The sequence below is a fragment of the Centropristis striata genome, chromosome 14 (assembly GCF_030273125.1).
Source record: "Centropristis striata isolate RG_2023a ecotype Rhode Island chromosome 14, C.striata_1.0, whole genome shotgun sequence".
NCBI classification, from domain to species: Eukaryota; Metazoa; Chordata; class Actinopteri; order Perciformes; family Serranidae; genus Centropristis; species Centropristis striata.
In genome coordinates this window covers 6,995,831-7,009,007 of record NC_081530.1, presented here as the reverse complement: position 1 = coordinate 7,009,007, position 13,177 = coordinate 6,995,831, and the positions used below count along the sequence as shown (strand labels likewise).

The following is a 13,177-nucleotide window of genomic DNA, read 5'->3' as shown; positions in this document are numbered from 1 at the left end:
AGAGACAGAAATGAATGCATAGGAAGTTGACAAATTTGAACCAAAATCTCCTGGACTTCAGAGGTTTAACCCAGCAGCAGGAGCAATACCTCCTCCTTTGTGTTGGGAGGAACAGGAGGAGCACTGCCAAAGTCCCACAGAATGACCTCCAGCAGGCTACTGGTGTGCATGTTTCTGACCAAACTGTCAGATGAGAGCAGGTTCTCACTGAGCATGTGACAGACGTGAAAGAGTCTGGAGACATCATGCCATACTGCCTGTAACATAATCCAGCATGACCCGTTTGGTGGTATTTGAACTTCCAAAGTGTTAGGACTCTTCTTTGATTGGGAACATTTCATGCTCTGCCTCTGTAATGGTTCTACTTGGTTATTTATTATTATTACTACTATTATGTAGTAGTGAATGTATGTATGTATTAGTCAACTATTATTATTATATTATTACTACTACAATGTTCTTTCTTTAACTTCTTAAGTGTCCTTGTTCTATTCTGTGTTTTTTTCTATTGTTGTTTTTATTTATGCTACCTCAGTATTTTATTCTATTGTATTTTATTGTACTTGAATACCGGACTGCTGTGACAACCGAATTTCCCTTCGGGGATGAATAAAGTAATCAATCAATCAATCAATCAATCAATCAATCAATCAATCTATCTATCTATCTATCTATCTATCTATCTATCTATCTATCTATCTATCTATCTATCTATCTATCTATCTATCTATCTATCTATCTATCTATCTATCTATCTATCTATCTATCTATCTATCTATCTATCTATCTATCAACATATAGAACAAAAACAAGCAGACAATCTAAGAAAAGAGAATATTTATTTAGCCGGTGAAAGCATTAAACCTCAGTGGAGTGTTGGGTTCAAAGTGGCTATCAATTACATGTACAGTTATAGTTCACAGCAGATAACTTCCTTCCTGTTTTACTTCCAAGTTAAAATTACACATTGGGTATCAGGGAGCTCTTTCCTCGTGTTGGGAGGCAGAACAGGTTCTTCAGCTACAGTGATCCAGCACTTGTTGGGTGTGTTGGCTGCTCATATAAAAATAGCTTTCCTTACTAGGGATTATCAGTGTCAATATTACTGCAATAAAAGCAAACGCTGAGTAAAAGGCAACCAAGAGTTGTAGGCGTCACTTCCTTAGGACTCAAACTATCACCAGACATTTGGTTAAATTTCATTTTCCACTTGTGTGTACACATTAAAACATTTCAATTACAATTTAAAAATCCAATTTTATTGTTTTAAATAGATTGTGGCTTAATATATGTAAATGTAAAAACCATGGCGCTCTGCACTCATTACCATAATACGGCAATAATAATGAAAGTGAAATGCCCCCCCATGGATAGTCAATGAGTTAAAAACTTTAAAGTAAAACAACTGTTTAAATATTCGATTTTTGCTTGTTTCTAATGACATTTAAGACGGTCATAACTGCAAGCAGGCCTCTTTTATTAAAGTCAATTACTATTGACGATGAAAAAGATCATTTACATTTTATTTTCATTAGTTACAATATAAATCAAAATATTATTCATATTAATAAAGACATGGAACTTACTTAATCTGCCAATTCTTTTCTTGATGGTTTTGGTCATAAAATGTCACAAAATACAAAAACATAGATTTTTGTATGTTTTTAGGACATTATGATTACTTATTTTAATGGAACTGATAAGTGAGAAGGCTGACACTTGGAAATATCTGGCATTGTGGCTTGAAAAGGGAAAAAAAGATTTAAACAATTGATTATCGCAATAGTTGAGTACATTTTCTGTCAATTGAATAATCCATTGCATCAGCTCTAAATACAAAAGTTTGCATTTCTTTCAATTTACACATTAAAATGAAACAATCCTTTGACATAACATTTCACGCCATTTTGGCACTGATAATTACTTATCAAGTTTTTCCTCATTTGGGCAGTAGTTCTGTATTTTCATGAAAATAGGATTTTAAAAAACATTTTCATTCTATATACAATGTAATACACTACGTGCACGCCAAAAGACTATTCGATTTTAATAATAAATGATTTGAATTCAATATTGTCTGCCACAGGCTCATCTTATAGTTATCCATGTTTGTATAAATGTAGTGGCACACACTTTAGAGAGAATGTCTGATGCATTGTGGTTAAATACAACACAAGTGTTGAGTGCAAAACATGCTTTTGTGCACTAAAACCAAATCAGATGTTTGGTCTTTTATTTTTATTTTTTTATCTTTAAACCTAAAGCATGGCACAGAAGTAAAAGCCCATAAAGACACATACTTATAGAGAAAAGTCAAGTTTGAAACAAGCAGTATAGAAGACAAAATGACATAAGGCAATAAACTGGTGTGTAGAGGGAACACATCAAAATGGGCTGCTGGTATTACATGTCACTTAAAACCTCAAAGCAGATACCTAGTACACCAATATGCAACAATGTTACTGCCATGTTGTGGACTTCAGTGTTACATAATGCACTGCATGCGGTACAGCCACGCCCTCCTTTATCACTTTAATATGTGAACATAGTGTATATGAGGTGCAAAACAGATTTACCAGCAGACATTAATGTTACATTACTTTATAGTTGAGAAGTAACAGCAAACATCACAGCTGAGTGCTGGAACCACTTCCTCGACAGGTATTATTATATGCTTGCTCTTAGATAACACATTGCATTCCATTCAATTAGTCTTTGGTCTAAAAAATAAACATTCTATTTTGAAAAAACAAAATTGGGGTCAATGCAAAGTTAAGGAGATCTATGGCTGAATGCAGTGTATTTAAATAGCGTTTGTGTGTCAGCTGTGTGAACTGGTAACTCAGTCAGCAGTAGTGGTTAGTACTTGCTCATCCATCCCCTCTTGCTTCCCACAATTAACCCATTTTATATTTTCACAGCTTTCTCATTAGCTTTCTGTTCGACGAATTTCCCTGCACCCCCCGGAGAGGGAAGTGAGGTCTGACATACATAAATATTAAGCGATAGGATCACAGACTGTGAATAAAGCTAAATTGTAGTTTTGTAGTACAGGGGTGTAATATTTAGGAAAACATGTAATGTGACTTTTCCAAAATAGTTAAAGACAAACTCAAATTCAAGCTTCAGAACAGACACTACCATCTACGGTTCAAACGGCACTCCAATTGGATAGAACCCTATGATGCCAAAAGATTCACTTCATATGGACTCCAGTATTAAACTACTTTAAAGTTCACCTTCAGTGAGGATCTCTGACCCTTCTGACCTGGCCTTCAGGGGCCCTGGGATATTTATGTAGCACTAAGCAAACCACCTGGTCCCATACGGGGTGATTATGGTGAATCATGGGAAAAGTAGTCCCACAGGACAAGAAATAAAATGTTAACAGACTAGAAATGCAACAAAATATTCCCCAAATACTGTCTTTTCTTTTTTGAAAGGCATTTCTTTAACACACAAGGCCCCGTATTATAAACACACCACTATTTAGTAGTAGTACGCTATTTGAAACTAAACTTTGTACTGCTATCTGGTGATAACATTAAGATCAGGTGAGGACTTCTGACATCTATGAAATGCAGATGTTGATGCTGAACATAAAGTGACATGAGTAAAACTTCTGAGTTTGTAATAAATGTGCAATACAATTCTGAAGTCACACTGCAGAACACATTGGTGCAGTGAAAGTCTCTGTGTAGTCCTGCTGAAGGAGGTCTGAGACAGCTGATTGGTTGGTGGTCCTCTGAATAGGCAGCAACTGTGGAACACCGTCTGTGGAAAACACACACATCTCTGAATAACACAGTACATGTTGTAGCTTTAGAGGCTGCTGCTGGCCTTTGATTCATGCAGTGACAACTGTACACACTGCACTGTGATGCAAATAGGTCAAATATGAAGTCATTAATACTCAACTAAACTGCAGGAGACTGTCCCATGGTAGTTATTGTTTTTGGAATAATTCATCTTCATTTTACAGTATTGGCCATAATATTAAAATATCTGAGAACACAGGCAGTCAAAACACTTTATTTGTATATATGCATATTTTATTGTGTGCGGATAGTACATTTTACATTATTTATTTTTACCCTATTTATTTCATCTTATTGCATTTTACTGTTCTATTGTTTACTACATCTCTTTGTATTGTGTTATCTATTTATTGTTTGTGCAGCACTTTGGAAACCTTGTGTTTGCAAAAATTGTGCTATATAAAAGTGGATTGGATTGGAAGATGATCTGCCACATTGGAAATAAACCCTCAAGTTAGTCAACCTGAAAAAAGGAAAGATATATGAATTATTTCCCACACTGACTTGTAACTTCTTGCTTCACCTGTTGAATGGCGGATTATTGGGAACATTTCAAGTGCGCTCACCGAGATTATCAAAATAAACGTTTGGTTTGTTACCAACCTGTCTGATCCTCGGTTGTTGCATATCACTATTTGTTGAGCTCAGCAAATCATTTTGTGAGTACAATGTTAGAACTTACAAATAACAAAAATAGCAGTTTGGTTTTCATGGTGAGCTCTGTTTTGGTCATGATGTCCTCTACACATTGAAATGTAAGGATTGAACTGGCAATGGGTATTACAGTATTTTAGTTTTTACTTCAAAATCTATTCTGTCCTGTCTGATGATTTTTTTCAACATAATAAAAACACTGCCAGGGTGATCCAGGGCCTAAGGCTAATAAACTGAATTATCTGTGTCTCTCTTAAGAATACTTTAATTCTCTGTTATTGGGCCCAGTTGGTTTCACACCACTTAGAGAATGTCACACTTATTTTTCTATGGTAACAGCACCATGATGGATGCAAGTTAGCCTTACTGTGTGTGTGAGTATGTGCATGCTGTTTGCCAGCTGAGAGAGCAGCTGGCAGCTCATAAAGTATCTGAATTAGAAAAACCTATACACCCATGCATTTACGGGGTTCCACATTAACTTTATCCACCAGGAGCACTGGTGGGTGCATACTGCATACTTTAGAAGCTCCAGCACAAAAATTAAGACCACCACTTACAGAAAGTAAGAAATAACAATGTTAAAAGTCAACAAGTGAAGTAGTGCTTTAAAAAGTCAAATCTCCTGCCAGTTATTTTTCATTACATTTAATTTATTTTTATTTAATTATGATTCTTAAAAGAAAGAATACATTCAGAACAAGATCAGAAAATTGATCTGCATTTTAAATATAACAGTGTATTGTTTAGAGAGCAGCAACAGTAAAGTCATTATATAGACTCTTTTAAATGGATGCAGCCAATTTAAACGTTATTTCAAGAACAGCATTATGGTCCGACACTGTCCCATATTAGATGTGAAAAATACTAAGTATTTATAATATTAAGCATCTTCAAAAGGTAAAGACTTTTACTCATTTAATATTACCTGTGCTAAATACCAATACATTTTCTAATCAGTATTATATTAGCTGTAATACCAGCAGTGTAACAGTCCAACACAATCCAGCCGATCAGAACATAATCCAAAGTGGTAGTGTTCTGGTTTAATGGATTTGTACTACACTTTATATATCAGTAAATGACAGCCTACAGGTTAATAATATAGTGAACTATAATCATCATAGGAGGCTCATTTCAGATAAGCATAATTGACAAAATGTCTGCAGTGACAATGCTACAGCTTCAGCTGTGTCTTTTCTCCTACTCCTGTTGTTGGGCTGTGTTCCATGGTGATGTAATGCTCTTAGGTTTTTGGTTTGGGAGTTTTTGTCACCTAAGCAGTGATAAATCCCTAACACTAATGCCGACTGTCAGAGAGAGGAATAAAACCTTTTCCCGTGTAGTAAAATGTAACATACACATCACAGAAATATCAAGGGGCTTACCTTAAATTTAACTTGTCTTCACCTTGTCCTTGACGGACAAAAGCTTTTCTTTATGTTCCCTACTGTCTTTCATATCTTCAGCCTCCTTGTCCTTCTCATCATTTTCTTGGTCTTCATCTACGCCGAGGATCACACTCTGTCGGACACTGACAGAGATCACCAATGCCTGGATGATGCCATAGATCAAAGCAAACTGAGGGAGATACTCCTGGATCAACCAGAGTAATCCTGCCATTCCAACCGTGGAGACAAAAAACATGGCCATACCGTGGAACCACAGCCTCAGTGCTCCCTGGACACCCAGCACCTCCAGGATCAGCTTGGTAGGAGGGGACACAGTCCACAGGAAGCCGACGACAAACAGATCAAACAAGTGGCGGAGGAAGTTGAAAGAGATCTCGTAGTGCTCTGGAACGATTTCTACCTTCCAGCCTTGCGCGAAGAGTCGAAAAGGAGATGTCAGCTGAGAGGAAGGAGGTGTAGGAGACGGAGGAGGTGTCCCGTAGTCTGAAAAGTCCCCATCAACATCACCGTCCCATGCATCTCCACTCCTACCATCACGTTTCCTTCGTCTTAGGCCACTTGGTTCGGTTTTGCTTGTCCATGTAAGATAAGAAGTTGGGAGACATTTATTCCACCATCTAGAAACTTGCCCTGAGGTCGCGTCCTTCTCCTGTTTCCCTGCACCGAGGCCTTCAATTTCCATGGGCTGAAGCTTCTCCTGCGCTTCCCAGTACTCCTCTACTGCACTACTTTGGTCACTTTGACTTCTCCACCCTCCCCAGATCCAAGAGCCCCACCCTCTTAGGCCCTGTCCACTTGAGCCCTGTTTCAGGCCCTTGGCTGTTGTGGTATTCTCTGAGACAGCACTGCTGCCCCATGAGCGCACCCACCCCCATGCTCTGCCTACCACAGCTGTCATGCTTCCTCACTGAGTTTGTTGGAATTTAATTAAAACCGCAGACACAGTTCTCAACTCCTCTCACTGAAGTTGCCAGGCTCTGTGAGATCACTGGAAGAGCATGGAGTTTGATTGTGAAGTTGTTATACTTGTTCAGAATGATTCAGGCCTGGGCAAACTGACGTCCTCAGGCCATAGACACACCTGTGGGTGTGATTGAGCAGTTCAACAGAAACTGGGGGTGAACCCTCCTGACATTACTTAAAATGCTTGTAATGAAATTACAGCATTTAAAAGTCAGGCTTCTTGTCTACATGTCTTTGGTTGAACCTGGCAACTTTTGGAGCTGCCAATGTAACTTTATACAATCCAACATTGCTTTCAAATATAATCAATATGCAGGTTGGTAGCAGCTAGTAACAAGTGCTGAGAAAAACAGACCTGGGCTCCAGCTCTATAACGTCAACCTACTAAAGTTAACGTCACTGCTTGACAAACTTGTTTTACTTTCCACAGTCTCCTGAAACACACTGCTTCATTCTTCACACCTGCAGAGAAAAGAAAATACATTTAGAGTTGGTTCAAACATTAGCTAAATCTTACTGGTAAATCCACGTCAACAACGTTGGTTAGCTTATAAGGTATTTCAACCTGCAGCTTTCCTGAAAAGGGAGGTTGGGTAGCAACTAACATTCACACATTTGGGGATTTTTTTTGTTGAGTTTTCGATGTTTTTTAAGTACAGCAGCTGATGATAATGATGATTAAATGCTCACCTTCGTCGTTAGCTTGAGTTGGTCCGTCAGACCGTAAGCTAAGCTAACCTCCTTGTTAGTCGACACTCGACCAACTCCCTCAACTTCTGCTTAGCGTCTTTTCACACAACAATGTGCGTATCTTTTAGGTTTGGTTAAAGTCAGCTTCCAGCCACAGCTAACCGATGACAGCTACTATTAACGGCACTGCTAACCAGCAAACGCCAAGGGGAAGCTTCGCTCCGCCTGCCAGGTCGACTGAAACATTTACCTACTAGCTAATTACCAGAACAAAGGAGACGGACTACCGGTTCAGTTTACTCCTTCAAAATAAAACCACCATGTGTAGTTCACGCCTATGCTGTTGTACTCGTGTCATTTCCACATCGTCACGCTGTTAAAATAACCGCCTAAGTCATTTTTTGTCAAAATTGATTTTTTTTTGTTGCCTAAATCATTTCCTCATGACGCCGGCCATCTGTGGTAAAATCGCCTTCATCCTCAGTTGATCAGATCATGTGATTTTACCCCTTTAACCCTATGAAGCCAAGTGTATCATATTTGATACACAAGTGTTTGAGACCTATACATCATCAGTGTGATATTTTTTTCCTGAAAAACCTGATGTATACATGTGTTGAAGAAAAAAAACTGAGCAACAAATTGCACAAAAATACAAGATATAGCAACATTTATATGCAGGTTCCACTGGTGGATCAGTCATTGCTGCGTGAAAACTTCATATCAGCAGATGTATGATGTTGTGTTATATGGAAAAAAATATTTTGCATGTTTGAGGAAAATGTTAAAAGAAAGTAAAGCCTTAAAAGGTTAAAAATGTTGAGTTTTATATGTTTTTGTTAGTTCAAGAAAAAAAAAACTGTGAGCAACAAATTGCACAAAAAGAACTGATGTATCAAATATGATACAAATTAGAATCATATATCCCTATTGTTTTTGGATTTTTTTTAAATTATCTGTCAGCAGGTTCAATAAACACTCCAGTTTGAAAAAAAGAAGAATTTTCTGGCAATTATTTAATGGTTCAGGCTTTATAGGGTTAAGAACATCACTTCTTTGACAATTTGCCACATTCAAAAGCATCAGATACGAACCCAGCAAAAAAGAGCTAGAGGGAGATTGTTTAGTTATCGGTTTAGTTTATCAGTGTTTTATTGTTGACACTAATATTGGTAACACTTTACTCTAAGGTGTCTACATAAGAGTGACATGAGTGTGTCATAAACATGACATGTGATGTGTCATGAACATTAATGACACTTTGAAGTAACATTAATGCTCATGATACTTGTCATGTCATGTTTCTGACAGGCTTGTGTGACTCTTATGTAGAAACCTTCAAAATAAAGTGTTACCATATCTTGCTTAAGTCACAAAGGCATGTTCAAAAAATTGTATAAATAAAGTCACATTATATTTATCTTAAGTTACATAATTTACACAGTGTTATTACTATGCCAATCGCCATCCTTTGTTACATGTTTTTTTTTGTGAAATGATCAATAAATGTCATATGTTACACTTTGGGTGATGTTTTTTGTTTCCTGCAAAACTTGAAAAACTCACTTAGGCGATTATTTTAACAATGTGACGACATAAAGGATATTGTATACGTATGGCGATGGTAGAAATTTGAGCGAAATATAGGACAGTGTATGGATCTATTTATGACACGAGTACGGTCTAACCACTAACCGTAGCGTTTCATGCATAGTTTAGCTATTGAAACATGCAATCAGGCGGTTATACTGCTGCTGCCTACATAGAAAGATTGTATAGTTTTATGAAAACAGCTCTCCCAATCCCAAATAACTCGATTCTGCAATCGGCCCAGTTAACATGAAATGTAACACGTATGCACCCTTGCACCGATCATCAGGTCAGTAAGGTGGAAAGGTACATTGTGACGACTTCTCGTTTGTTAAAGTAGAGCAAAACAACTTTTCCCCACCAAATTGCAGATATTGCTTGTAATTAAGAAATATTAGTTTGTCCAGGTGGACAAGTAACATTCCTTTAACACCTACAGTGGTGGAACGAGTATTTAGTTGAGTAAAAGACCACACAAATTACTCAAGTAAAAGTCCTGCATTCAAAACTTGAAATACAGCAAAATAAAATTATACAGGATCGCCCTGTTTGAGACATGTAAGCATTTTATTTTCTCAATGTAGGGCTAATGTCAGTTAAAATTTAAGTCTACTTTAAGTTGATGTTTTGGTAAAGCTTGACCTGAAAAACTAAAGCTGACCGCTAAAATTATAAAGTTACTCAATTGTATTTGAATAAATGTACTTTCAGTCCACCACTGCATCTAGATAGCCCAAGAAAAAAAAAAAAAAAAAAAAAAAAAAAAAGCATACAGGAGTTTGTGTGGATCTTTGTGATGCAGTTGACAGCATAATCCACCATCTGTGAAGTGTATTCATGCAATTTACGTTTTAAAGATGGCAGCATCTTCAGAAAAGGTCTAGTACAGCCTCCCTTAAACAGATTGTATGGGTCAGCCCTTCAATGCATAACATTACATAGCCCAAAGCAACTTGGGGTTCATTTAATTTGAAGCAGCGTGCATCATTGGCAAAGAAACAACCACAAGTCCTTGTGATGTCAACCATTTATTTTAAATCTTTAAATACATCTGCATGTCAATGGTTAAATAATTCAACACTGTTGAGGACAGGTTCATACAAACAAGTCAGGAAACAGGAGCCTGTTTTCAGAGGCTGATTAGCAATGCAAATGACAGTTGAGGCTTCATTTCCTGATGCTTCATTTCCTGATGCTCGGGTTAAGCTTGTAGCAGTCCCAGCTCACAAGCTCCAGCACCTGTGAAGGGACATTAGAACTTTGAGTCATTTCTTCACACTTTGGAAGTCAATGTCATGAAAAACAAGTTATTCTTAAACTTTGCAAAACATTTTACCGTCCCATCATCAGTACCAACCTGATTCATTTGTTGAGTCAGAATGTCATCCAGCTTGGGCTGCCGCAGTCATACCTGACAAGATAGAAACATCAGTGACCATATCCAGTGTCTGGCTTCCCACAAATACTCAACAGAAGTTCCAGTCTGAGTGTCTCAGTGCGCTGCGAGTAGACTTCAGTTTAGATCAGTTGAACCAATAACTGAATCATCATTGACCAGACTCAGACTAAAGCCCCATTTGGACATTATGATTAATCAAGCATTATAGAGAATTCCAACATTCCATGTGCCCATCTATCACCCTGTACAGTCTCAAACACTTGGTCTCTACAGGGCATCATTATGGGATACTTTTGAAAATACATTTTGCAAAAGCCCCTCTCCAAGACCAATAGTGACAGATTGTCCAATTTAAGGCCAGACCTCATTGCCCAATGCTGCAGTTTTACTAGTCTCACCTTGAAGAATGAATCCCATCCTTATGGGGGAGTTGGTGCCTACAGCTGTGGAGCCGTCGCTGAAGGCTTTCTTCCAGTGTGGGTGACCTACAAGGTAAATTTACATTAATATCATAGGGAAAAAGCAGGACAAGTTCAGAGATTGCAACCGTTTGGATGTTTTAGCCCTTTACTGCAATCATGCTTCAAGGTTTGTTATAAAGAAATCAGACCTGTAATCATCAATAAAGTGTCTGCAAATCAATTTTCATAGTGGTGGGGAACACAAACAGGTTGTGTGAGAAAGGAAAAAACTCAATTACATTTTGAAAATGTCTAGTAATATACAGTCCACATGATTTGCAGTAACTGGGTTGAAACATACCATATGTGGTCAGTGCACTGTGAAAGAGCTTCATGGTAAATCAGAGACTCTAGTCTAGTAAATCATCATCCCACATAAGAGCACAGGACAGACAGACTTTAGACTGCAGACTTACCTAGAGAGTAGTCTCCATCTAGGCCAGCTAGTTGAACACCTGTGAGAACAGAGAAAACTTAGTACCAGTTCAAATGTACGTGGGTTTTGAGAATCAGTAGTATGCATGTTCAGTGCACTGTGAAAGAGCTTCATGGTTTATCAGAGACTCTAGTCTAGTGAATCATCATTGTAGCACATTTGTTTTCATAACATACAATTCTGTGGCATTTCATTCAGACACTTACCCCACACTCAAGGTTGGATGACCAACGATTGTAGTATCCAGTATTCAGGAGGACTGAATGTCTTCCTTCAGTGATAAGAGGCTGCGGTGGCAGCTGCATCCATCTTTAGTCAATGTGATCCTGAAACAGAGCAATTATGAGTTCCTTTCCTATGCAACATTTTTAAAATTAGACCATTAAAGATCACCTCTCCTGTACTCAATACTTATCAGAATTAGAAATTTTAAAATGACACATTTCACAAGCTTTGAGTCCATCATGCTGTATTGAGAGTTCAGAAAAATGTTTAAAACTTAGTTATATGGGGGAGTCATGTAACTGATATATTCATAGCCTACATTTCTAAAACCTTGCCTGCAGAGGGTGCTGCAACCCTTGCAAACACCAGTGTCTTTGAATGCCAGGAGGAAATCAGTTCAAGTAGCCCACCTCCCTACAATAGCATGTCTTCACTAGGATAACGTGCTGCATGAATCATTACATAGAGGCCACATATTGTTTAGTTCTGATAAATGCTCTGCAGCCTTTAATACCTTATGCAGCCAATGAATAAACTTCTATTTAACCCCGTACGCATAAAAAGCTACAAAAATGTTATAAAACGTCAATTTTTTTAACGGCCTTCCGTTCCTATCATACATGTAAAAAAAAAAAAAATACGTTTTTAACCCTTAAATTACCATGTTTTAATTAGTTTTATGGTCTAAACTAGTTATTTTCGTTATACTTCGTGTAAAATAGGCTACTTTTTATTTGTTTGATTATTGGATTCGATCATATGTGAAATACTCAGAAAATGTATTTTATATGCAGTATTCTTTTACAAATACTCATGTTAAATTTACAGCTATCTGAAGCCCCATGATCCAACAACCACTTACTTTATTCAGCCACCTCCAGGCTTGTTTCTCCAGGAATTCCCTGGATGCTCAGTCTTCAGCGTAAAATCAACGTGGAGACTAAACATATTCAGGTCACATGTTGCAGCCAGGTCATTTCCCTCCATTGCAGACTTGTCTTCTTGTCCGACCATGTGCTCAACACAGAAGAACCAAAGAAAACGATCGTTCCGTTTGGCCGAGTGACTACCAAAATGAGACTAAAGATTACCACATAAACATAAAGCACTTAAAGGAGAAAACTAAAAACACGTGGTTCCCTTGTTAGTGTTGTAGATCATGAAACGCCTGAGGACTAGGCGTTCACAACCAACTGCGTAGAGAGCGACCAGAGAGAGACTGAAGATATGTCCGGCCAGGGTTTATATACGCTGGTCCTGCCCATGCTATTGGCGTCCTGAGTAATGCCTGATTGAAACTCTGAAAATTGATAGCGCTTCAAGTTCTTCAAATACAATTTTAAAAAAATACATGTACAGTGTTTAAAGAAAACATAATGCAAAAAAGCATGTTTTTAAGATAATATGTCACTTAAGTTCTTAAGATGTTCATCAAAGTGAATGTCTTTTTTATTTCAACGACGATTTCATAACAGAATGAAAGGGTAAAAAGAGAAAACATATCCCAAGTGTGTAAGCCAATTTAAAAA

The 13,177-nt window shown here is 37.6% G+C and overlaps 1 protein-coding gene, 1 long non-coding RNA gene and 1 other non-coding gene across 3 annotated transcripts; all 3 read right to left on the bottom strand.

Annotated features, from left to right (window-relative positions):
* Positions 1-822: 822 nt before the first annotated feature.
* On the bottom strand, positions 823-7,828 carry c14h6orf47 (chromosome 14 C6orf47 homolog). Its single transcript, XM_059350217.1, has 3 exons — positions 7,538-7,828; positions 5,861-7,309; positions 823-3,774 (listed from the first exon to the last, which is right to left on the bottom strand). Exon 2 carries the CDS (start codon positions 6,780-6,782, stop codon positions 5,868-5,870), a length of 915 nt encoding a protein of 304 aa, XP_059206200.1. The 5' UTR covers positions 6,783-7,309; positions 7,538-7,828; the 3' UTR covers positions 823-3,774; positions 5,861-5,867.
* Positions 7,829-10,136: 2,308 nt separating this feature from the next.
* Positions 10,137-12,875, bottom strand: LOC131985003 (uncharacterized). The gene is made up of 6 exons (XR_009395601.1): positions 12,511-12,875; positions 11,630-11,749; positions 11,404-11,442; positions 10,925-11,011; positions 10,485-10,538; positions 10,137-10,366 (listed from the first exon to the last, which is right to left on the bottom strand). It is a non-coding gene; the product is annotated as an uncharacterized LOC131985003 (long non-coding RNA).
* On the bottom strand, positions 11,295-11,361 carry LOC131985677 (small nucleolar RNA SNORD52). The gene has a single exon (XR_009395659.1). It is a non-coding gene; the product is annotated as a small nucleolar RNA SNORD52 (small nucleolar RNA).
* Positions 12,876-13,177: the final 302 nt, after the last annotated feature.